Here is a 22,535-nt window from a genome sequence, read left to right on the forward strand (position 1 = left end):
TCATCTTCCAGAAGATTTTTAATATATTTTGGTGTTCCTATATTGGGTGCATATATGTTTTTCAAGGTTATATTGTCCTGTTGGATATATGCTTTCAATATTATGTAGTGGCCTTCTTTGTCTCTAGTTATGACCTTCATTTTAAAATCTATTTTATCAGATATGAGTATTGCTACCCCAGCTTTTTTTCCTTTCCATTTGTTTGAAAGATTTTTTTCCATCCCTTCACTTTCAACCTATATGAGTCTTTTGTTCTGAAGTGGGTCTCTTGTTAACAACATATAGATTAGTCATGCTTTCTTATCCCATCAGCTACTCTGTGACTTTTTATGGGAGCATTCAATCCATTTACATATAAGGTGATTATGGATATGTACATATTTATTGCCATTTTTGTTTAGTGTGATTTTATTTTTCTTCCTATTTCTCCTGCCAATTACAGCAGGCCTTTTAACATTTCTTGCAGTGCTGGTTTGGTGCTAATGTATTCCCTTAGCCTTTTTTTTTTTTTTTTTTGGTCTGGAAAATTCTTTATTTGACCTTATATTTTGAATGACAGCCTTGCTGGGTAGAGTAGTCTTGGATTCAGATCCTTGTTTTTCATGACCTTCATTACTTTATGCCATTCCCTTCTGGCCTGTAGTGTTTCTGTTGAGAAGTCAGCTGAGAGCGTTATGGGGTTTTCTTTGTAGGTAACCTGTTGCTTATCTTTTGCTGCTTTTAGGACTCTTTGTCTTTAATTTTTGTAATTTAGATTACTATGTGTCTTGGTGTGGGCCTGTTTGGATTCTTCTTATTAGGGGTTCTTTCTGCTTCTTGAACTTGAATGCCTTCTTCTTTCACCAAATTAGGAAAGTTTTCTGTCACTATTTCTTCTAATATATTTTCTAACCCTTGTTCATTTTCTTCTTCTTCAGGGCCTCCTATGAATCGAATGTTATTATGTTTCCAGTTGTTTCATAGTTCTCTTAAGCTGTCTTCCTGTTTTTTAATTGTTTTTTTCTTTTGGTTTTCTGATTGGTTGATTTTTTCTACCCTATCTTCTAATTCACTGATCCAGTCCTCACCTCCCTCTACTCTGCTGTTTAGACTTTCCAATGTGTTCTTTATTTCTGATATGCCATTCTTCATTTCTTCTTGCTGGTTTTTAGTTTCCAACTGGTTGATTTTCAACATTTCTATGTCTTTACTCATGGTGCTCATGTCCTTACACATGCTGTTGAGCCTTCTCAAGATCATGGCTCTGAATTCTAGTTCTGTTAACTTGCTTAACTGCATCTCATTCATCTCATCTTCAGTAGAGGTCTCTTGTTCTTTCATTAGGGTTTTGTTTTTGTGTTTCACCATTTTGGCTATCACTGTGGGCTTTGGAGCCTGCCAAATGTTCCCTGTCTGTGTTGGTGTTCTGCTGTTTGTGGCTTTCTTTCCTGGGTTCGAATGAGCCAGAAAGGACGCATGTTAAACACCACTGTCAAGTCTTACTTTCCTGGTTATAGTTGCTAGCCCAAGGATGGTACAGTTATCCTTTAGCTTTTTGCCTGGAGGCTATCAGTTGTGGTTACCTGAAGAGCTTTGTTTCCTCAGTTGAGTAAAAACTCCCTCAGGTGTTCAGCATATTGGTATTTCCCAAGGGTGGGGCAGATGCTGCTTGTTAATGGGCCTCAATTTGCATTTCAGTGGCCACTGGATGGGGTAGAAACTCTGACGGAGGGGCCACCACCTCTCCCCAGAGCCCTGGGAAGGAGTAAGATGACCACCATGCTGTGTGGCCACAAATCTGCAAAAGCTCTGATCGCCCTCCAAATCCTGAGTGTCCCCACATAGTTCCAGTCCAGTCTTCCCTCCCTCTCCTGGAGCCCAAGGAGAGTGGCTGTGGCTATTTTAACCTCTATCCCATTGCTGCGCTGTGGAGCTGCTTGGGAGTTTAACCCAAGGGCACTGCTCACAGCTAAGGCCACTGCTCACAACTAAGGCCACTGCTGTTTGTGGGCTCCCAGCCCCTGTCTCGCGTCTCTGCAAGCCTACCATGATTGAGTCAATGTCCCTGGTTTTGGTCCTCCAAGCTCCTTTTCTGTTTCTGTTTCCTGATTATTTGTCTTTATTTTCATTGTAATTCCAGTTCGGTCCTGGGAGATGGTCTGTGTAGCTTCCATTCACTCTGCCGCCATTTTGGAATCTCCTATTTATTTATTTTTAATTAATTTATTTATTTTTGTTACAGATGTTTCTCCTTTTTCCCCCACTGATTCCTCCTCCCCCTCCCTCCCCAGCCTGTTTCCAGCTTTGGTGTCCATGACCTTTGTTAATGCATACATGCATATAAGTTTTGTGGTTTATCTCTTCCCCTGGCCAGTTTAGCTCAGTGGTTGGAGCGTCGGCCTGTGGACCAGAGAGTCCCAGGAACAGGTTCAGTTCCTGTTAGGGGGACATACCAAAATAAATAAATAAATAAAGATAGCCTCTTCAATACATGGTGTAGGGAAAATTGGACAGCTACATGCAAAAATATGGAACTAGACCACCAACTTACACCATACACAAAAATAAACTTAAAATAGATAAAAGACTTAAATGTGACTCATGAATTCATAAAAATCCTAGAAGAAAATGTAGAAAACAAAATTTTAGACATCACACACAGCAGAATTTTCACTGATACATCACCTAAGGCAACAGAAACAAAGGGAAAAACGAACACATGAGACTACATCAAATTAAAACGCTTCTTTACATCAAAAGAAACAACCATTAAAATGGAAAGGGAACCTATTATATGGGAGAGCATAAATGCCAATAATACATCAGATAAGGGGTTAATTTCCAAAATATATGGAGTACTCATATAGCTCAACAAAAGGAAGAGAAAGAACTCAATTAAGAAATGTGCAGAGGACCTATATAGACACCTCTCCAAACAGAACAAATGGTCAAGAACCATATGAAGAAATGCTCAAAAATCACTTATCATCAGAGATGCAATGAAAACGTCTATGAGGTGTCACCTCACACCTGCCAGAATGGCCGCCATCAACAAATCATCAAGCAACAAGTGCTGGCAAGGGTGTAGAGAAAAGGGGACTCTAGTACACTGTTGGTGGGAATTTAAACTGGTGCAACCATTATGGAAAATACTATGGTGCATCCTCAAAAGAATTAAAAATTGAACTGCCATTTGACCCAGTGATCCCTCTTCTAGGAATATATCCTAAGAAGCATAAAACATCAATCAGAAAGAATGTATGTACCCTGATCTTCATCGCAGCACTATTTACAATTGCTAAGATCCAGACGCAGCCCTAGTGTCCATCAACAGATGAATGGATAAAAAAGCTGTGATACATATACACAATGGAACATCATGCAACTGTGAGAAAGAAAGATCGTGTATCCTTTGAGATGACATGGAAGGACCTGGAGAGTATGATGCTAAGTGAAATAAGCCAATCAGAGAAAGACAAATACCACATAATCTCACTTATTTGTGGAATATAATGAACAGAAGAAGCTAATGAACTGAACAGATCCAGAGATGGAGTATGGTTCAGACTGACATACCTCAGAGGAAAGGGGCAGTGGGGAGGGATGAGATAAACCAAATAATTTATATTCCTGTATGCGTAACCAGTAGTCACAAACTACAATGCTTGGTGGGGGTGGCAGGATAGAGAGGTGAGTGTCTGCAGGGAAAAAAAAGAAACATCTGTAACAATAATAAATTAATAATAAAAAAAGAATTATGAATCAGGAAATATGGGTCAGTAGCTCCTTTGCAAAAGCCCATCCTGATCTAATGTGCTACATATTATGAGTCTTTAATATTATAATTTTTATTAATTTTAAGTTACTATATTTGGTACATTTGGAAGTTTCTGGGCCCTACACCACCCTCAATGAAATATAACTTCCCATCCACCCTGCTTCTCTATTCTTCTATTTTTCTTCAAAATGTCATTTCTTTCTATTTCCACGGATTTTTTTAGGTGGAGAGAAAATACAAATAGGCTTTGGAAAAGTACGAATAAAAATGGAAACAGTATATTCCACAGTACTCCTACTCTATGCTCACTGCTGTCAAATGCATCATTAATAATATCACTTTTAAGATTGAAATTTGGATTATTTAGCTAGCTCAGATATTTTTTGAACCAAAAGGCAAAAGAGGTCTAAAAGACGCATTAGTCAAACTATTGAAAGAAAGTTGCACAGATAATCTAAGACATTGGAAAATCAAAACACGTTTATATTTTCTTTAGAACATACATGATTTGTTCTTCCTGCAACATTTGGCTTAGACTAATATTAAAATGAATTTGTTTTCCTAGAGCACATATTGGCTAGGCAGCCAAAGGACATGCTCTGTGCTGCTTGGCAGGAGGAATCAGGCTTTGATTAAAATTTAGCCACTAAGCAGATAATCTGAATATAAATAAAGACTTTCTTATTCCAACCACCAGACTTATGGTGAGCCCTGGGTTAAAATATTCCATTTGTAACAAGACCTACTTGCTTCGGTAAATCTTGTATTCACTCAAAAACACAGAACATGTTAGTGGTGAACACATAATGCAATATACAGATGATGTGTTATAGAATTGTACACTAGAAACTTATATAATTTTATTAAACAATGTCACCCCAATAAATTTAATTAAAAAAAAACATAGAGCAGAGAAATCTGTCATCTAACACTGTTGATAACTTAATAGAAATAATTTAATGGGAAAGTTACCAAGAAAAATAAATAAATCTGAACATTTCATTTCATGTCTTTTCAAGAATTTATTTTCCATTATTAAATATAAACATATAAATTATTGTTCATTAACAGAAAACTAGAATACTTATATTTAGTCACCAGTGCAATTCAGATTCAGAACTTAGTAAACCTTTCACTAGATATTTTCACTAATCTAAAATCTATTTTCTATTCTAATTAATCCGGCACTACTACACATCATCTGGAAGCACAGACTACAAGTCATAAATTACTGGTAGTGTATCAGTGAATTACTGGCAGTATATCTCCATAAAGCAAGATTTATGTGATATTTTAATCCATAGATCAGTAAACAAAAGTAAGTTTCACAGTGTCTACTAGTAAACCTCTACCAGGGTTTCTAAAAGCAACAGAGTATGATCCAATTTGAGTTTCTCTCTTCTTTCTTTCCTACCTAGGCTCTCTGATGGAGTTGTTAATGAGCCTTAGACTATTGGCCAAAAGCCAGACAATGGCAGGAAAGCAAAGGACCTACACAATTCAAATTGAACATAGGAGTACATGAAAGAAAAGTGAACAAATTTATTCCAGCCACTGAATATACATGCTGAGGCAATATCTGAAACATACAACCAAAAATACTTATGACTATTAAAGTAGTGCCCTCTGTCAGAAAAAAACTAAGGGTGAAATTGTAAGAGAATCATTAAAACACTCAAACAACAAAATTAGAACGTCCAGTGTGACTCGTACTCTTACCCCATCTGGTTGAGCCACTTTACCTTGTCCAGTCAATAAACTAGGTTCTGTCAGATTAATGGCAGACAGGTAAGTGTCCTACAAATCAGCCACAGCCCTAACAAGCCCAGCAGATGTTGGTACAAGGTAAGACTACAGGGCATCTCCACCCTCTGGTGTGAGTTAAACTGTTCCATAGGGCATTTTCTCTGGTCTCTATTTCACCTTAGGAAGGCCCAAGATTATCTTCCTGTATAACCTCTAAGTTTTCAAGATCACACATTTAAATATGATCATTTCCACAGTCACCTTGGGAATAGGAGTTTAAAAGTATCTGAACAGATATCTAAGCTGTTCACATAAACATCTTCAAAGTATATGAATACATTTCTATTATTAAATAAATCATGATTAAACCTTATCCTTGGTATGCCACATATTCACTATGAATTTTCATGCCACGACACATATAATATTAAAAATAATATTAAAATCACAAAGATTAATTTAATAAAAATGTTAAAATAAAATCATAAAAGTTAAATTAGAAGTCACATTAACACTGATGCACAGGGCAAGAAACTTCATGGAAGACTTTTTCCTTTTCTGTAGGAGAAATAGACTACCACTTAATCTTCACTACCTGACTAGCAGTCCTGAAAATTCCTTTATCTTTGTGCCATAGATAGTCTTACTCCCAAAAGAATGAGGAGCAGAACATGAGTTTCCCATATGCAAAAAGAATTAAAGCACCATGCAAAGGTGCACTTCTACGATGTGATCAAACTCTTGATTTTCATGAGGGCTAAATGCAGAATGACAATTCCTGCCCATGATGACAATGTTCTCCAGATACATTTAGCAGAGATTTCAGGATTTTCAGTTCGTAAAAAATATGACATAAAGAACAGTCTTACTATTTCTTTGGGTAGCAGTTGGCACATTGGACACCAATTCTAAATGAGTCCATACTCAAACTTCACATTTAATTTAGACTTCAAAGATGTCATATTTTAAAGGTTATTATCTAGTATATAAACTTCAAAGTGTTAAAACTCTTTTTTTGTTGTTGTTGTTTTTTGCATGGTAGGGCAAGGAATGAACTACAACAGTTTAAATGATCATTTACTAATGATCTGATATTTTTTCTACTCCCTAAAATGTATAAAAATTATTTCCTTAGTTTCATTAATAAGTAGATTCCTATCTTTGGCAATAAAAACCAGAACACAGCTACTTCCTGTCTTTCTTCCATTTTTAGGAATATAAATGTCTGATCAATGAAAATGCATTAAAGAGACAGAAAAACGTTTTTGCAAAGGCAGAATCCAAATGTTACAGATCAGGAATAATTCTTATTTAAAATCTCTTAGTTGTAGACACAAATGTCAGCAATATTATATACAAGGTGTCCCAAAAATCTTGGTGAAATCTTAAGTTTTTTTTAAATTTATTTTTTATTAATTAATTTTTGTTACAGATGCTTCTCTCTTTTTCCACCCTGATTTCCCCCTCCCCTCCCTCTCTTCCCTGTCCCCAGCTTTGTTGTCCATGTCCATTGTTCATGCATACATGCATATAAGTTCTGTGGTTTATCTCTCCCCCACCACCCCCTCTTCTGGGGATTGTCAGTCTGTACCCCACTTCCACGTCTCTGTGACTAACCCATTCCTCAGACTGCTATGTTCATCATATTCCACAAATAAGTGAATCATATGATACTTGTCTTTCTCTGCTTGGCTTGTTTCACTTAGGATGATACTTTCCAGGTCCCTCCATGTAGTCTCAAAGGATAAGAGATCTTTCTTTTTTACAGCTGCATAGTACTCCATTGTGTATATGTACCACAGCTTTTTTATCCATTTGTCTACTGATGGACACTTGGGCTGTTTAACATAGTACTGGAAGTCTTAGCCACTGAAATCTTAACTTTTAATATCCTTGGAAGTACAGATGCTATAACTTACTAAAATTGTCATTTAAAATTATAATTGCTTAAATATATTTGAAACATAGTTTTGTGAATTTTTAGTAATAAATTTCTTTTTAACATATCATTTGAGCCACATGTTGGCTTGTTAGTGCTCTATGAGTGACAGTGAATAAAACAAATCTCTCCAGTGTGAGGGAACACTCTGTGTTTATGGATCTAAAGTGCCCTTCAGCATCAATGTCAATGTTCCCAGAGCTCTCAAAGCCAGTCACAGGTCCTGGAAGAATGGAAGTAATGGCAACAGAAATAGAAACCTCACAACAGCCACCATCATCTGGAGCTTAGGTTGTGCTGTTTGGAGGAATAAATGGCTGAACAAAGGAAGAGGGCCCTTGGTAAATACCACACCTTCTTTTTCATTTCTTATTTATTTGAATGAACTTGTTTTATGGCATCCTGCACAGTCAGTCTAAGACAATATTTTTATAAATCACCTCACTCTGTCTGTATGTTTTTAACTTGGCAAACCTTTCATATATTTTACCTAATTTGGTTACTTGGTTAATAACTGAGTAAAAGTGGTATGTACTTTCCACTAAGTATAGAGTTTCATCCACTAGTCATCTTGACAAGCTTTAGAGGTTTTCTCTTTGCGATCATCTACATACCTGGAAAGGTACTTGGGACCAAAATTAGCACACTGAGCTACCAAGGACAGAAAGAGATGAGAGAGAAGAAAAACTGTGGGGCTTAAGATAGCTAGAACAATATAAAAGGCATCTGTTCCAATGAGTCTAATAAACTAGAAAAATCTGACTTCCTGGTCAACTGGACGTACAGGTTATCTTCCATAAAAGATGGAATAAATGATCTGAAAAGAAGGGCTTGTTGATCCTTATATTTTATAAGTGGCTCACACAATTCTTCCATTTTAAAGTGAATGCCCTTGTGGGCTTTTTTAAAAAGACCCTCAGCCTTAATACTTGGGGAACAGAAAGTTCTGAAAGGCAATACACAATCATGTCTAGAACATGGGTGCTCGGTGAGTTGATTAGAATGTATTTAAAACTTTCAAATTGTTATGTGGCTACTGCTGCTATTCCTTCCCCTTCCTTTCAATACATCCATCAGTATCCAAGTGCTCAACTTCAGATACAGTAAAATAGGTTAACTCTAGCACAAAAATATTGAAGGGCCTTATGTTAGACACCTAAGCTAGAAAATATGTGAATAGGCTATAAGAATCAGGAAGTGTTACAATAAAAATGAAACCTTAGCCCTAGCCAGGTGGCTCAGTTGGTTAGAGAGTCATCCTGGATAACAAAAGGTTTTGGGTTCGATTACTGGTCAGGGTACATACCTAGTTTGCAGGTTCAATCTCCAGTCTGGATGCATACAGAAGGCAAAAAATTGATGTTTCTCTCTCACATCATTACTGTTTCTCTCTCTCTTTCCCTTCTCCTCTCTCTAAAATCAATTAAAAAAAAAAACATATCCTCAGTGAGATTAAAAAAAAATGAAACCCTCATTAGCACTGTGATGAAATACCCCAAAATTTATTTATTTATTTATTTATTTACTTTTTAGTCCTCACCCGAGGATATTTTTCCATTTATCTTCAGAAAGAGTGAAAGGAAGGGAGAAAAAGAGAAACATCGATGTGAGAGAGACACAACGTGTGGTCATCTCCTGCACAACCCTGACTAGGGTCGGGGATGAACTGCAACTGAGGCACATGCCCTTGACCGGAACTCATTGGTCCACAGGCCAACACTCTAACCATTGAGCCAAACCAGCCAGGGCCATACCTGAAAATTTTTAAAAATATTTTATAACAACAGATAATGCTATTTAGAAAATGCCATGCTGAAGATAATACTGGTATTCTCTACTAAGTCAAAAAAATATAACACAAAATGCAGGTATACAATCAGTGCACAGTTACCCAGAGCAACCCAGAAACTCCCACACTATCCAGCTGTTCACACTCTCCCACACCATTATCATCTACTGAGAGAGGCTGACCTAACAGGAGCTAGGAATGAAGGTGGAGATGCCAAAAAAAACACACTTCCATAAAAGTACTCATGACTTTCAAATGATCTGCTTTTCCACATCATCTACAACTCCAGGAGATTTCCCCTCTATGGAGCATGGATGAAAACCTGAATATATTTTAAATGATTCCTATATACTTTTGATGTGGCTCCTTTAAAATATTCTTTTAATTTTATTTCCTGTTTTACCATGAACTGAGATCAGACAATTGTGCAGTCTCCAGAGACAGCATATTGGTAGTGCCTTGAAATAGCCTCTTGGTCTGGTTTTCGGTCTCCATTTCACCTAAAACAAAAAGAGATACTACAGTAAAACAGTTTTCAGGCTTAGTGCTAAAATGGGATGATCTTTGTTTAACCAAAGCTCAGCATACTTTTTGAAGCTGTTGCTTGAAAGATACATTTCTATGTGTTTAACATGAAATATACTTCCACATAACCTCAGCCAAAAAGTCAGCAGCCCTAAAGCAAACCTTCTCATTTTTTATATGTATCATGATAGTGATATAGTCATGTTCTTTAATAGAAGAGTAGAACACAAATTGCATCAGGCAAAATTAATCATGACTAACCACTGTAGAAATAAAGTATTTCCAAATAGCTGAAATTCACAGCAAATAATAATTATATTAGATGATTAGTAAAGACTTGAATTTATGTTTTAATTGCAGAACATTTCCTGAGTTGAAGTCAAATGAGTTGAAAAGTATTCAGTTTCGCCCTAGACAGTGTGGCTCAGTTAGAGCATGGTCCCATACACTGAAAGGTGGTGGGTTTGATTCTCGGTCGGAGCACATGCCTGGGCTGTGGGTTTGATCCCTATTGGGGCATGTAAGGGAGGCGGCCAATCAATGTTTCTCTTTCACATCAATGTTTCTCTCTCTCTCTCTCTCCATTCCTCTCTCTGAAATATCAATTAAAAAAGTATTCAGTCTTATAAAGACTGTATAAATCAAAGGTTGCTTTAGACTACTTAGTGAAAATAAAGGTTAAAATACAGTCATAGGCTGCATAATGACATTTTGTCCAATGACAGACCGCGTATAAGATGGTAGTTCCATAATATAAAGAAGCTGAAAAATTTCTGTCACCTAGTGAGGTCACAGCCATCATAAGGTCCTAGTGAAAAGCATTCCTCATGTGTTTGTGGTGATGCTGGTGTAAACAAACCTACTGCACTGCCAGTCATATAAAAATATAGCATTTACAACAATGTATAGTACATAATACTTAATAATCATAATAAACGACTATGTTACTGGTTTATTTACTATATGATACCTTTTATCATTATTTTTAGAGTCTATTCTTTGTATTTATTTTTTAAAAAGTCGGCTGGTGTGTTCTCCCTCCCCAAAACATGCTTGTGCCTTTCCCTTTCCTCTCTTTTTCCCCCTCAGGCATGCATTTCCTAAACTCTAAGGAACCCCATGAGACTTATAACCAGGGGAGCAACAGGCAGTGGCAGGCTGTCCCAGGCTAACCCCATAACCTGTCTCCAAGAACCCCTTTTCTCTAACTTTCTGGAGAGCTAAATCAGCCCTTCCTAGGCACTCCTGTTGCTTTTTCTATCCTAAGCACATCCTTGTGTCAGTGTTTCAGCTTTAATAAATGTAATTAAAAATGTTTTTTCAAAAAAGCCTTGGCCAGTTTTGCTCAGTGGTTAGAGCATTGGCCTGTGGACCAAAGAGTCATGAGTTCGATTCTAGTCAAGGGCAAGTACCTTAATTGCGGTTTGATCCCTGGCCCTGGACAGGGTCGCGCAGGAGGCAGCCAATTGATGTGTTTCTTTCACATCAGTGTTTCTCTCTCTCCCTCCCTCCCACTCTATCTGAAAATCAATGGAAAAACATCCTCTGGTGAGGATTTAAAAAAAAAAAAAAAGTTTGCTGAAAAACAGTATGTCGTGTTGCACCAGTAGCAACTTTGTACATCTCATGTTTACCATGTGTCTTGATTGCATTATTTTCTCTTGTGTTAGATCTGATCTCATACTATTTTGCAGAGTAACATGTAGTACAGACTTGTATACTAGGAGCAATATGTTATACCATAGGGCCTACATGTGTAGTAGGCTATACCATCTAGGTTTGTGTAAGTGCACTCTATAATGTTCATACAATGATGAAATCACCTGACGAATTCTCAGAACATACTCCCATTATTAAGGGATGCCTGACTGTATAAGTTTGAAAGCACATCTGTAAATGAAAGCAATTATTAACGAATTCACAAAATAGGTATTATGCTGGCTACCTCAATCTATAGATTTTCTCAGAACTGGTAATAGAAAAACTTTGCATTAAAGGAGCAGTGCTTAACATTTTGCCACCAAGAGTGCAAACACTAACAACCCTAAGTTAGACAAAAAAAAGACCTTTTCCAAATAAACTATAATTTAAAACATGCACATACCTTGGTTTTGAAGCTCTTTATCTGAGCCTTAAAATAGAATATTAAAGAAATTTTAAATCATGAACCTATCTACACTCCAGTAGAAAATTAATAACTGTGAACTTAAACCTGTGCAAGATTCTTATGATAGAAAAAGATCAAGTGAAAACAAATTCAACATTCAAATTTTTTCCTTTTATCAATTAATTCATAGTATCTTTCCTCTGGAGCTATTCTGAATATTACTAAAATTGAAGAAAGGTTGTATTTTTATATGCTCTTTTCATACTTTATTTTTTTATTTTCATTTATTCATTTATTTATTTAATTTAATTAATTTATTTTTGTTACAGATGTTTCTCCTTTTCCCCCCCGACTGATTCCCCCTCCCCCTCCCTCCCTGCCCTGTCCCCAGCTTTGTTGTCCATGTCCATTGTTCATGCATACATGCATATAAGTTCTGTGATTTATTTCTTCCCTCCACCCCGTCTTCTGGGGATTATCAGTCTGTACCCCACTTCCATGTCTCTGGGCTCTTTCCATACTTTAATATGCAATTTTTAAAAGTTGCCACCTGGCTTGAGACGCCTTATTAGCAAAACACTTCAGCCCTTTTTTAGCAAAGGATTCCTCCATCTGCTGGTATATTTTGGAATAGCTTTGAAATTAAACAACTAATTCTATTGATTTCCTGCAACAAATTTAAAATTAATAATAATAACAACAATAATAATAGCTTTACTTTCCAAGTGTTATTTTCACATAATAGCTCCTGAGAAGGTTCTTAGGGTTGTAAATAATTCCTTAAAGAATTAAGGGGAAAAAACTATTGGTTTATAAAATAAATTTATTCATTAATACAAATATTGTCACTGTCTCAAGATCTGTTTTCCAGAACACACCATCTTTTTTAAGTTGTCTGAAATTCAGCACTTTTTAAAATTCTGTATGAAGCTGTCCCTGGAAAATTTTCACCAAAGCTGGCATGCATCCGTTTACCTACCATGAGGAGAGTTGATTTGTTTACTGGCCCTAAAAGTTATCTGCACAAAGAAACCACTTACTGAATTGCTTTTAAAAATTATTGCTAAAACTCTTGTTTAAAATGACATCCAAATACTTGCAAACATGTGGTCATATCCCCAGGAATAATGACTAAAACTATGTTACATTTCTTTGCCTTTTTTAAATAGACTACATCAGGTGCCCATAAGAACCTAAAAACAGCATTGAGGGAGATCATTTTAATTTAGTGCTTTGTGGTTCAAAATAAGGTAATTAAGAGAATACCATAGTTATAGCAAAAACCCTATAGACTTGAATATGAGGCCATTCTCTTTGTCAAAGTGTCATTTGGTGGTGGCTCATATTTGATACAGCTTGCTTATAAACCTATTTTCTATGACATAAGCATATATTTCTGCAACATATCTATTTGCATCTCTTTTATATTCAGATCACCAAGAGGCAAAATTCTGGAATATATATTGATACTACAAATATATGAATATGATTCAGTTATGAAATATAAAAAAGATGGGCAGTATAAAATAACTAATTTACAAAATTTAGAATTAGTAAAGCATACATGGATAGGAGTATTGCATATTTCTTTAGAAAAAAATGTAATCCTGCCTTGAAATTAATTTCAGACAAAAATTCTAATTTGTAATTCAAGTTCAACTAGGTTTAATATCAGAAATGTAATATTTACCTTTTCTTTTAAGAGGACCAAGAACACTGGGCCTAATGCACTTGACTGGACTCTGACTCCTCCTGCTTCAAAGAACAAATAAGCACAACGGCAAGAAGTACTTCTAAGATGCAAGATTAACACCACAGCCCACCAAATACGTCAATAAAATTAATATTCATATAGGGAAAATAGAAAATGCATGTGTTGTAGGTTGAGTAAATGAAATGTCAATACATGATCTGACCTGTCATATGGCAACAGGAAAGAACATGGTGTTTTAAGCTGTTTTAATCGTTCTATAACACAAAATATCAACCACAGTTTTTTTTAAAAAAATAGAAACCTTATTAAAAAGATATTTGTGTCTGGCCAGTGTAGCTCAATGGATTGAGCATCATCCCATGGACTGAGATGTCCCGGTTCGACTCCTGGTCAGGGCACATTCTGGGGTTGTGGGGTCAATTCCCAGTAGGGGGCGTGCAGGAGGCAACTGATTGATGTTTCTCTCTCATATCAATGTTTCTATCTCTCTCTCCCTTCCTTTCTCTCTAAAAAAATGAAAATCAATAAAAACATATTTTTAAAAAGTTATGTGTGCCCTGGCCAAGTGTTTCAGTTGATTAGAGCACTGTTGTGTATACCAAAAGGTTTCGGGTTTGATCCCCAGTTGGGGTGTGTATGGGAGGCAACTGATCAATGTTTCTCGCCCTCTCTCTAAAAATCAATACTAAAAACATATCCTTAGATAAGGATTAAAAAAAATTGTTTGGATTTGACTAGTCTACAAGCTTAAACTTCTTACATATAAAAAACATACTATCACGTGTGCACATGTGTGTCCTCTAAATATAAACTGGCCCTAAGTCTCAAAAAATGAATGTGGTAAAACGTTAATGGTAGAATAGAGGTGATAGGTAGATGAATGTTCTCTTATGCAATTCTTTCGATTCTGCTTTCTGTTTGAAATTTTCCATAATAAAATGTCAGGGAAAAAAGGTCATCAGAGAAACAATTTTAATAAGTAGCATTTCACCCACATTTAAAAAGCAGGTTTACCTACCTGGAAAAATGTCTCGGACTAGGAATGGGACTTGGTGGTAGCCCACTGCTGCTCACAAACATTTGTAAGGATGGTGAAAAACATTGCTAGAAAAATATATTTTGTATTAAAATAATTAGCTCTAATGCTCCAGTTTTCAAAAGATTCTTCTCAAAACGACAGAAACAACATCCTTAGAATTGTTAGTTGTCTATCTCTCTCATATATACATATATTTATGAATGAGAATACACACACACACACACATATACATATATACTTCTTTTCCCAAATTACTATCATAGGCTTTCAACAGATTTTTCTTCCAGCAATTGGATTCTCTAAGAGTGAGGTGATTTCATATCTGTCTGTCTCTGTCACATGTTTCTGTGCTTTCATTTGTTTCCATCTCCTTTCCCTGAGTCTCTATCATCCCCTTATGTTTCTGTCCCTCTTGTCTCTGTCTTCCTGTCTTTATATCTGCCTCTCTCCCCTGGGGCTCCATCTTGCCTTCTATGCCCACATTTTCCTGTCTCGTTCTCCCTCTTTTTTGCTCATTGTTTCTTCTGTGTTTCCATCTATATCTCTGTCTCTCTCTCTTTTTTTAAGTTTCTTTTTATTTATTTTTATCTTTATTGTTGAAAGTATTACAGATGTCTTCCTCCCACCCTTTGTATCTCTGTCTTTTTCCATGTCTCCATCTCCCCCTCTGTGTCTCCATCACTCAGCCCCTGTGTCTCTTTACTCTTCTCCCTGCCCACCTCTCCACCACCAGCCTGCTTAGGCTTTGGGGTCTAGATGGTGGGATGTTCATGCTGCATTGCCTGCAAGCACAGGACCATGGCTGCTTCTGAGACTTCTCACAACCCCTGACCCCTGGGCCTGCCTGGCAGTAGTCAGTCATCTGCCTGACCTGCTAAGGATTCCCACTCACCCCTATGGAGCTCTTAGCAATCAGGTATTGGAACAAACTCCTCTCTGGTGCAGACAGTGTGCCACCACTGAGTAGAGATTCCCTGCCACCAAGGGCTTGGTGGGGACATCCCCTGCTTTCCTCAGGAACCTTGGAAAGTAGATAATGAGGCACTTCTGTCTGATCATTTCTATTTTCTTCCCAAGGGGATGTCCTTCTTGACATATATCTGAAAGCCCTCTTGCTGCGGCTTCATCTGCCCTCAATATCTGTGACCCAGATTCTTCCTAGAGCAAAGCCTCCACCAGTAGCATCCAGCTAGTAGAGATTGCTGGGCACACTGCCCACCAGGAAAGGCACAGAGGAGGTGACCCCTGGGGGATGGGCACTGACCACAGCCATATGTGGGGTGAGGGAGAAGAGGTTGAGGTTCAGGCTTGGGGATCTGGGGTAGAGGGAGGTTAGGGGTTACCACCACCTGGATCCTGGCAGCAGAAAGAAAAAGTGAGGTTGTGTGTGTGTGTGTGTGTGTGTGTGTGTGTGTGTGTTTTAGAGAGTAAAAAGTTCAGTATATGAAAGAGAGTTAATATCTTGTCCATGAGCCTACCTTTCCAAATCCTCTGGTGGGTGATGGTGCTGGAGAAACTGGTGTGAAGTCAATCCTTTTAGGAGAGTATAATTTCTTTGGCTTGTCGAAATCACTATCACTCTGCAAATATAGTGTTATTTCATCATAATTCACAATTCAGCATATCACAACTCTTCTTTACTACTCAAACGTGCCTATATTTTAAGAGTACAAATGTATAGACTCCAAAATGTTGCAATATACTAACTCTGGTGGAAAATAAGAGATAAAAATAAATACATGTTTGGAAGTAGAAGGGACAGAAATGTATAAAAATATTAAAAAAGCCAATGAACACTACAAAGGTTTCTATAAATTTAAAAAAAAAAAAAGCAAATGTGAAAACTTTACCAGGCTCAAGTTTTCATCCCATGTTTGGCTTATCTGCATAGCCATTTGCACTTCTCTAAAACAAACAAAAATGAAAGGTCATCAGTGCTCAGAAACAAGACACGTACCAGGCTGTCCCCTACTCTTTTGAAGCACTAACCTTTCTGGGGAAGTTTCTCTGTTCATCACATCTACACCTTTCTCCTGCAAAGACAAATGTGTACTGAAACATAATATTTATCCACAAAGTTCTTTATTTCAAAGAAAAGAAAAAAGAGTTTTCTGCCTTATTTGACATAATCACAGTACAGCAGAAATGGCATTCTAAGACTGTCATACATAACACATCTCAACACACAGAGGAATTTTGATCTGTCTACAACTAAACTATATCAGTCTACTGCATTTTTCATATCTAAATGTTCAAAATGAAAATAAAACCAAACTGTAACATTCAGAAAATTGTAGATCTGAGCTAGAAATTAAAATTTACCCTTTTGATTTGATGCAGTCTGCTATTAGAAATCCAGTTAGGTGAGGATGACAGCAATTGGCAAGAAAAAGTAAACATTTACTATTTTCTGAATCACAAAGCAGCAATCTGCTGTCAGTAGCAGTGTATGACCTCTTCATAATTTTTCATATTCTTCTTCGAAAACTAGCTCTTTAAATTACTAAACGTTGATGCACTAGAAGCAATACATTCAGTCTTTAGAAAGTACACCAAGTGTCCAACCTCAAGGAACTATATGTTGTTAGACAGGAACTGCCTTTAACACTTTTCCATAATGAATGCAGAGCTGCGTACATTTATGTAAAAAAAAGAGAAAAACAAACAAACAAACAAACAAAAACCTCTAGGCCTTGGAAATACCCATTACCATACTAATTTAAAATAAGGAACCATACAAGAAGGGAAAGAAAAAACTAATTTTACTCATTTTTATTACCAATTCATCAATGGACAAAGACAGACTAAGAAGCCCAATATAATATTGTATCTATGGTTTATGTTTATTTAAAACTGCAATAAGTTTACAATACTAAGATCTGGAAACAGCCCAAATGTCCATCAGTAGATGAATGGATAAAAAAACTGTGGTACATATACACAATGGAGTACTATGCAGCTGTAAGAAAGAAAGATCTCTTATCCTTTGACATGACATGGAGGGACCTGGAAAGTGTCATCCCAAGCGAAACAAGCCAAACAGAGAAAGACAAGTTTCATATGATCTCACTTATTTGTGGAATATAATGAACATAACAGTCTGAGAAATGGGGTAGTCCCAGAGACGTGGAAGTGGGGTACTGACAATCCCCAGAAGAGGGGGTGGGGGGAGATAAACCACAGAACTTATATGCATGTATGCATGAACAATGGACACGGACAATAAAGCTGGGGACAGGATGGGGAGGGAGGGGGAGGGGGAATCAGTGGGGGGGGAGGAGAAACATCTGTAACAAAAATAAATTAATTAATTAAATAAAAAATAAATATAAAACTTTAGTAAGATTTTGTTTTCATGACCTAAATCAATTCTAAAATTTGGTCACTAATACTATCATCACAAACCTTAGTAGTTAAGAAAAATCATGGAAGGCAAGATGTATTTTTAAAATAACTGTTGCTTTCCCTTAGACCACCATTTTTTAATAACACAAAGCTGAAATGATTTAGGGGGCTAAATTATGTTCCTTCAAAATAATCACAAACTGATCATAAAATGTAAGATAAAATTCATATCAATGGATCTTACAGGGTTCTGATAGCCACAGTATAAATAACTACTATTTATCCCCTGATGAAATTATAATACTATAAAACCGAATAAGACAGTTGTCCTATTACAATAGTCACTATCCTATTAAAACTTCTTTGAATACTAATGGAGTATGTAGTATAAAATGGTGATAAACCGTTTTAAGTTATTTAGGCAAATGACAATTCAGGTAAAATTTTTTTTATCCTCACCTGAGGACATTTTTTGTTCTGATAGAGTGGGAGGGAGAGAGAAGAGAAAGAGAGAGAGAGAAACATTGATGTGAAAGGGACACATCGAGTGGCTGCCACTTGTACAACCCAACCAGGGCTGGGGACAAACTGCAACTGAGGTATGCGCCTTTAGCGGGAACTGAACCCAGGTCTCTCCGAACCACAGGCCAACACTCTAACTGCTGAGCCAAACTGGCCATGGCTCAGGTGAAATTTTTTTAAGTTATTCACTCAAATATGATTTTACTTCAAAAGATATTACTTCATTACCCACCCCTTTCTTTGACTTTTTCCTTTCCTAGGCTTTGCAAAGAAAAAAAAAAACTTTATTAGTAAAATCCTTTTAAAATGTACTTTTTTTCTATTATGCAAGCAATACATGTTTACTGGTCAACTCTTAGTAAGGTCATTTGAAAAACACTAAGCTACTAGGCAAGTAAATAAGGCAAGAAAGACTCTAACAGGATAATATAAAGGAGAGCATAGATGTGTCTGTCACACAACAAAAGAAACCCAAAGGCAGTGAAATAATCAGGAAAGCCAAAATAAGATTGCCAAACCTACTTGTGGAGAAAGTTAGAAATTTAGATGCTGCATTTACATGGTGTACAACTTGTCAATTTTAGACAGAACTGGGAAGCTGATGCGAAAGTGGGACAGAGGAGTAAAGCCATATCTAGTCCCAGAAACAAGAGTAAGGTACAGGCTGAGAAAAAAGCCAAGAACTTCAAGGAGGTGCAGGTTAATGATATTAAGTAAAGAGCTCAAGTGTGATAAGAAAAGAAGTCCCTGACTTTGGCAATCAAATGGGTATTGGTGACTTTTGCAAGAACAGGTTGTGGTAAGAATGATGAGATTGCAAACTGTCTGAATAGTTAACAAGGAATTAGAGGCAGTGGAGTGTAGATTAAGTTTTGAAAAAGCTCCTGGAGTATGGGGAAGGGAAGGAGAGACCCATGAAACAAAGAACAGTTTGTTTTCCAGATATTAGAGGTGTAAGTTGGGAGAAGGTGGAAGAAAGGAGCCAGTGAGGAACAGACTGAAGACACAAAATAGAGAGAAGATGACAGACCAAGCAAAGTGACAGGAGAGTCAAAAAATATATGAAACTCTAGGAGAAAGCACCACATGTGAAAATAAAAATGTTTTAAGGAGAATAGAGCTGACATAAATACAAGATAGGTCTCTGCCTTTTCTGTGAAGTGAGAAGGGTTATCTACTGAACGTGAAAGGTAGTGAGATAGGAAGCTTGCAGAGTGAAAAGAAAAAAGAAAAGAAAAGAAAAGAAAAGAAGAGAAGAGAAGAGAAGAGAAGAGAAGAGAAGAGAAGAGAAGAGAAGAGAAAAGAAAAGAAAAGAAAAGAAAAGAAAAGAAAAGAAAAGAAAAGAAAAGAAAAGAAAAGAAAAGAAAAGAAAAGGATTTAGAATATTGCTTTGGAAAAGAGCATGGGGCCAGTGGCATCTTGAACCCAACATGCCAAGAAGTAATTTATCTTCTGTCCAATTGTTCTCATTTTCCCATCTTAAAATAAAGGCAACACTTTTCCCTTTGTCACCAAGAAATAAAATTGCAGTCACTTTGAGTCCTCCTTCTCTCTGTCGTTTTATCTAATAAGCTATCAAATCATGAAGATCTTACTTCTCCATGTCTCCTTCATTGGTCCTCTTCTTTTACTTTCATTCAATACCGTACTTTTTGCAGGCCCATAGGTAAGGGTATTAAGATTTATAGAGTACATTGTGATATACTGTATATGGTAGGATTAATATTATGATATAAGTACCCAAATGGTGCTGTGGAATCCTTCCCACACCAGATAGCTAGAAAGGAGAAGAGGAAGGGGTGAAAGGTATTATAAGGATTAACAAAGAGCAATGAATCAATAAAATCCCTTCAGCAAACTAGATATTTTAGTGTAGCCAGAGCCTAGAGTGGTAGGTATCTGTCAGAAAGCAGTGAAAACTGAGCCTAGACAGAGTTGGTAAGAATATTCATATCATAGCAAATAGAAAAGTGAAGTGTAGAGAGACAAATTCATTTTCCCTTCTTTGCTATATTACTGATGCAGAAATATTTTTCATATATACAGCAAAAAATAAGTACTTATATTTTCCAGTATCCTCAGGGAAGGAGGTGAAATGAATTAAACCTCCAGATAGCTAACATTTCCCCTTTAAGTATTTTTAGCCACTTCAGCTGAAAATCTTTCTTATAAGTGTGATATTTTCCCCCTTGTTAAACAGATTATACCAAATAGAATGGCACAGAAAAATCTATTCTAATCCCAGATCTTCCACTTACTAATTGTGTGATTCTGAGCAAGTCACTTATATCAGCTGAGTCTTAGCTGCTGCTTCTTTTAATTGGAAAAACATCTTCTGCCCTGCCTACTTCAATGGGGATACTATGAGATTAAATGTGTGAAAGTACTTTGTAACATGTAAAATATCATACAAGAATAGGTATTATTATAATTTAAGAAAAGGTGGAAGACCCAGGTATCCTTAAGAATATATTATCTTACGGTTCTATGACATTAGCACTTCAAGGTCCATTCACAGACTCTTAGCCCTTATACTCAGCCACAGATATTTTTTTTTAGAAAGTCTCTGTTTTTTAGTTTTCCCTTCTCTTCCTTTGCTAGCAGCTGTCAGTATACCTTTAACTCAAATGTACCTCTTCTGATTTGCTGCTTCTCACACACTACTGGATTAGAAGCTTCTTATAATTGTGCCTAAATTTTAGATGATTCAGAGGTCAGAGAGGCTCTCATATAAATAAACTGATGAACATTTGTGAACAGACTATGGAAATCTAGTCCAGCCATTTAGAATTTGGTTTGCGTACATCTCCGATATATTCCAGAGCAATGCAGCTACAGCATAAGTGGGTTCCACATGTGAAGTGTTGCTATATAAAAACCTCATCATAATTTCTCCCAACACAACCAACTAATAAGGTGATCCTTGACAGCTCTGGCTATATAGAACAGTCAGGATTAGCAACTCTACTGAGAATACAAATACAAGCATTTGAAAGGAGTCTTTCTTTGGATAAACAGCACTGATCAACAGAAATAAACACTCTACCACCAGTTATTTGACTTTTGTACTGTAGGACAAATTAAGACCACTGCTCTCAGTTACAATTAGAAGTTAATCCTGACTTACCTTACAACCATGATGCAAGTACTGGCACAAAACAAAGAACAATGTTTAAAAATACAAAGTTCTACAGCCAAGAAATATTTTAACAAGGTTTTCTCTTTTGCACTGAAAGCGGAAATTGACCATAGCATTAAGTAGCAAACAAGATAGATAAATTAAGTTTTCTTTTGTAAACAATTGTGCATTTGAAAATGTTTTCCCCAATGGAAACCACTAAGGATACTTACTTCTATACTCACCAGGCTGTGATAGCTCATAATCGTTGCACTATTTCTCCGAGTTCTAAATGCATAAGGATGAAAAACCTGTGAAAGGTCACTAAAAATAAAAATAAAATTATTAATGTCTTCTCATTTAAGATATCCTTCAACTACATTAATGCCAATTCTCTAGTTAACAATGAAATATTTGATGGCTTCTCATATCAAACAATGGATAAACTCCTCACTGTCCTCTTCAGAGCTTCCTGAGTGGTGTGCTGTAGATTAGAGATTGGTGGAGATACTGATCTCCTCAATGGTTGGGGGACAGCTAGGAGAGGTATGGGGTGGAACTCCAGCTGCTTCTGCTCAGGACTTACCACCCCCCTCCAAACTGGTTACCACCAGATTCAAACTGGCAGCCTCATCTGTTTATTCCAGAGGATCTACAATCAGTACTGTGTATGCCATGATATGACAAGGACTGGGGAGCCATGTTCTACAATGTGAGCCCAATCAGCATCTCCCTCTATTGTCCTAAACACATGTTCTATTTTTGAATACCAGTGTCCAAATAAATAAGTGTATCTGGAGTTTTGCTCATGTTGCCTCTTCTGAGTCAAATGCCCTCCTTCCAAACACCATCTGTCAAAATTCTTCCTTTCCTTGCCCTGGTTGGTTTGGTTCAGCGGTTAGAGCGTCGACCTGCGGTCCAGAGAGACCGGGTT

At 36.8% G+C, this 22,535-nt stretch overlaps 1 protein-coding gene and 2 non-coding genes across 8 annotated transcripts in view; all 3 read right to left on the reverse strand.

Annotated features, from left to right (window-relative positions):
* FAM122B (family with sequence similarity 122B) overlaps positions 1–22,535 on the reverse strand; it is a 40,737-nt gene that overhangs the window by 16,130 nt on the left and 2,072 nt on the right. For 2 of the 6 annotated variants that reach the window (XM_036271168.1, XM_036271164.1), the window contains exons 2-8: positions 21,847–21,925; positions 16,606–16,649; positions 16,467–16,521; positions 16,095–16,196; positions 14,596–14,681; positions 13,554–13,615; positions 9,635–9,731 (exon numbers count right to left, since the gene is read on the reverse strand). In XM_036271168.1, the coding sequence (XP_036127061.1) occupies positions 9,635–9,731; positions 13,554–13,615; positions 14,596–14,681; positions 16,095–16,196; positions 16,467–16,521; positions 16,606–16,649; positions 21,847–21,925 (525 nt within the window). Of the gene's footprint in view, positions 1–9,634; positions 9,732–13,553; positions 13,619–14,595; positions 14,682–16,094; positions 16,197–16,466; positions 16,522–16,605; positions 16,650–21,834; positions 21,926–22,535 lie in introns of all 6 variants that reach the window. The other 4 variants (XM_036271166.1, XM_036271163.1, XM_036271167.1 and 1 more) reach the window with 3 other exon arrangements.
* Positions 6,060–6,193, reverse strand: LOC118636866. Its single transcript, XR_004960830.1, has one exon. It is a non-coding gene; the product is annotated as a small nucleolar RNA U109 (small nucleolar RNA).
* Positions 9,855–10,000, reverse strand: LOC118636867. The gene has a single exon (XR_004960831.1). It is a non-coding gene; the product is annotated as a small nucleolar RNA U109 (small nucleolar RNA).

This window comes from Molossus molossus, unplaced genomic scaffold, assembly GCF_014108415.1.
Source record: "Molossus molossus isolate mMolMol1 unplaced genomic scaffold, mMolMol1.p scaffold_m16_p_2, whole genome shotgun sequence".
Lineage (NCBI taxonomy): Eukaryota > Metazoa > Chordata > Mammalia > Chiroptera > Molossidae > Molossus > Molossus molossus.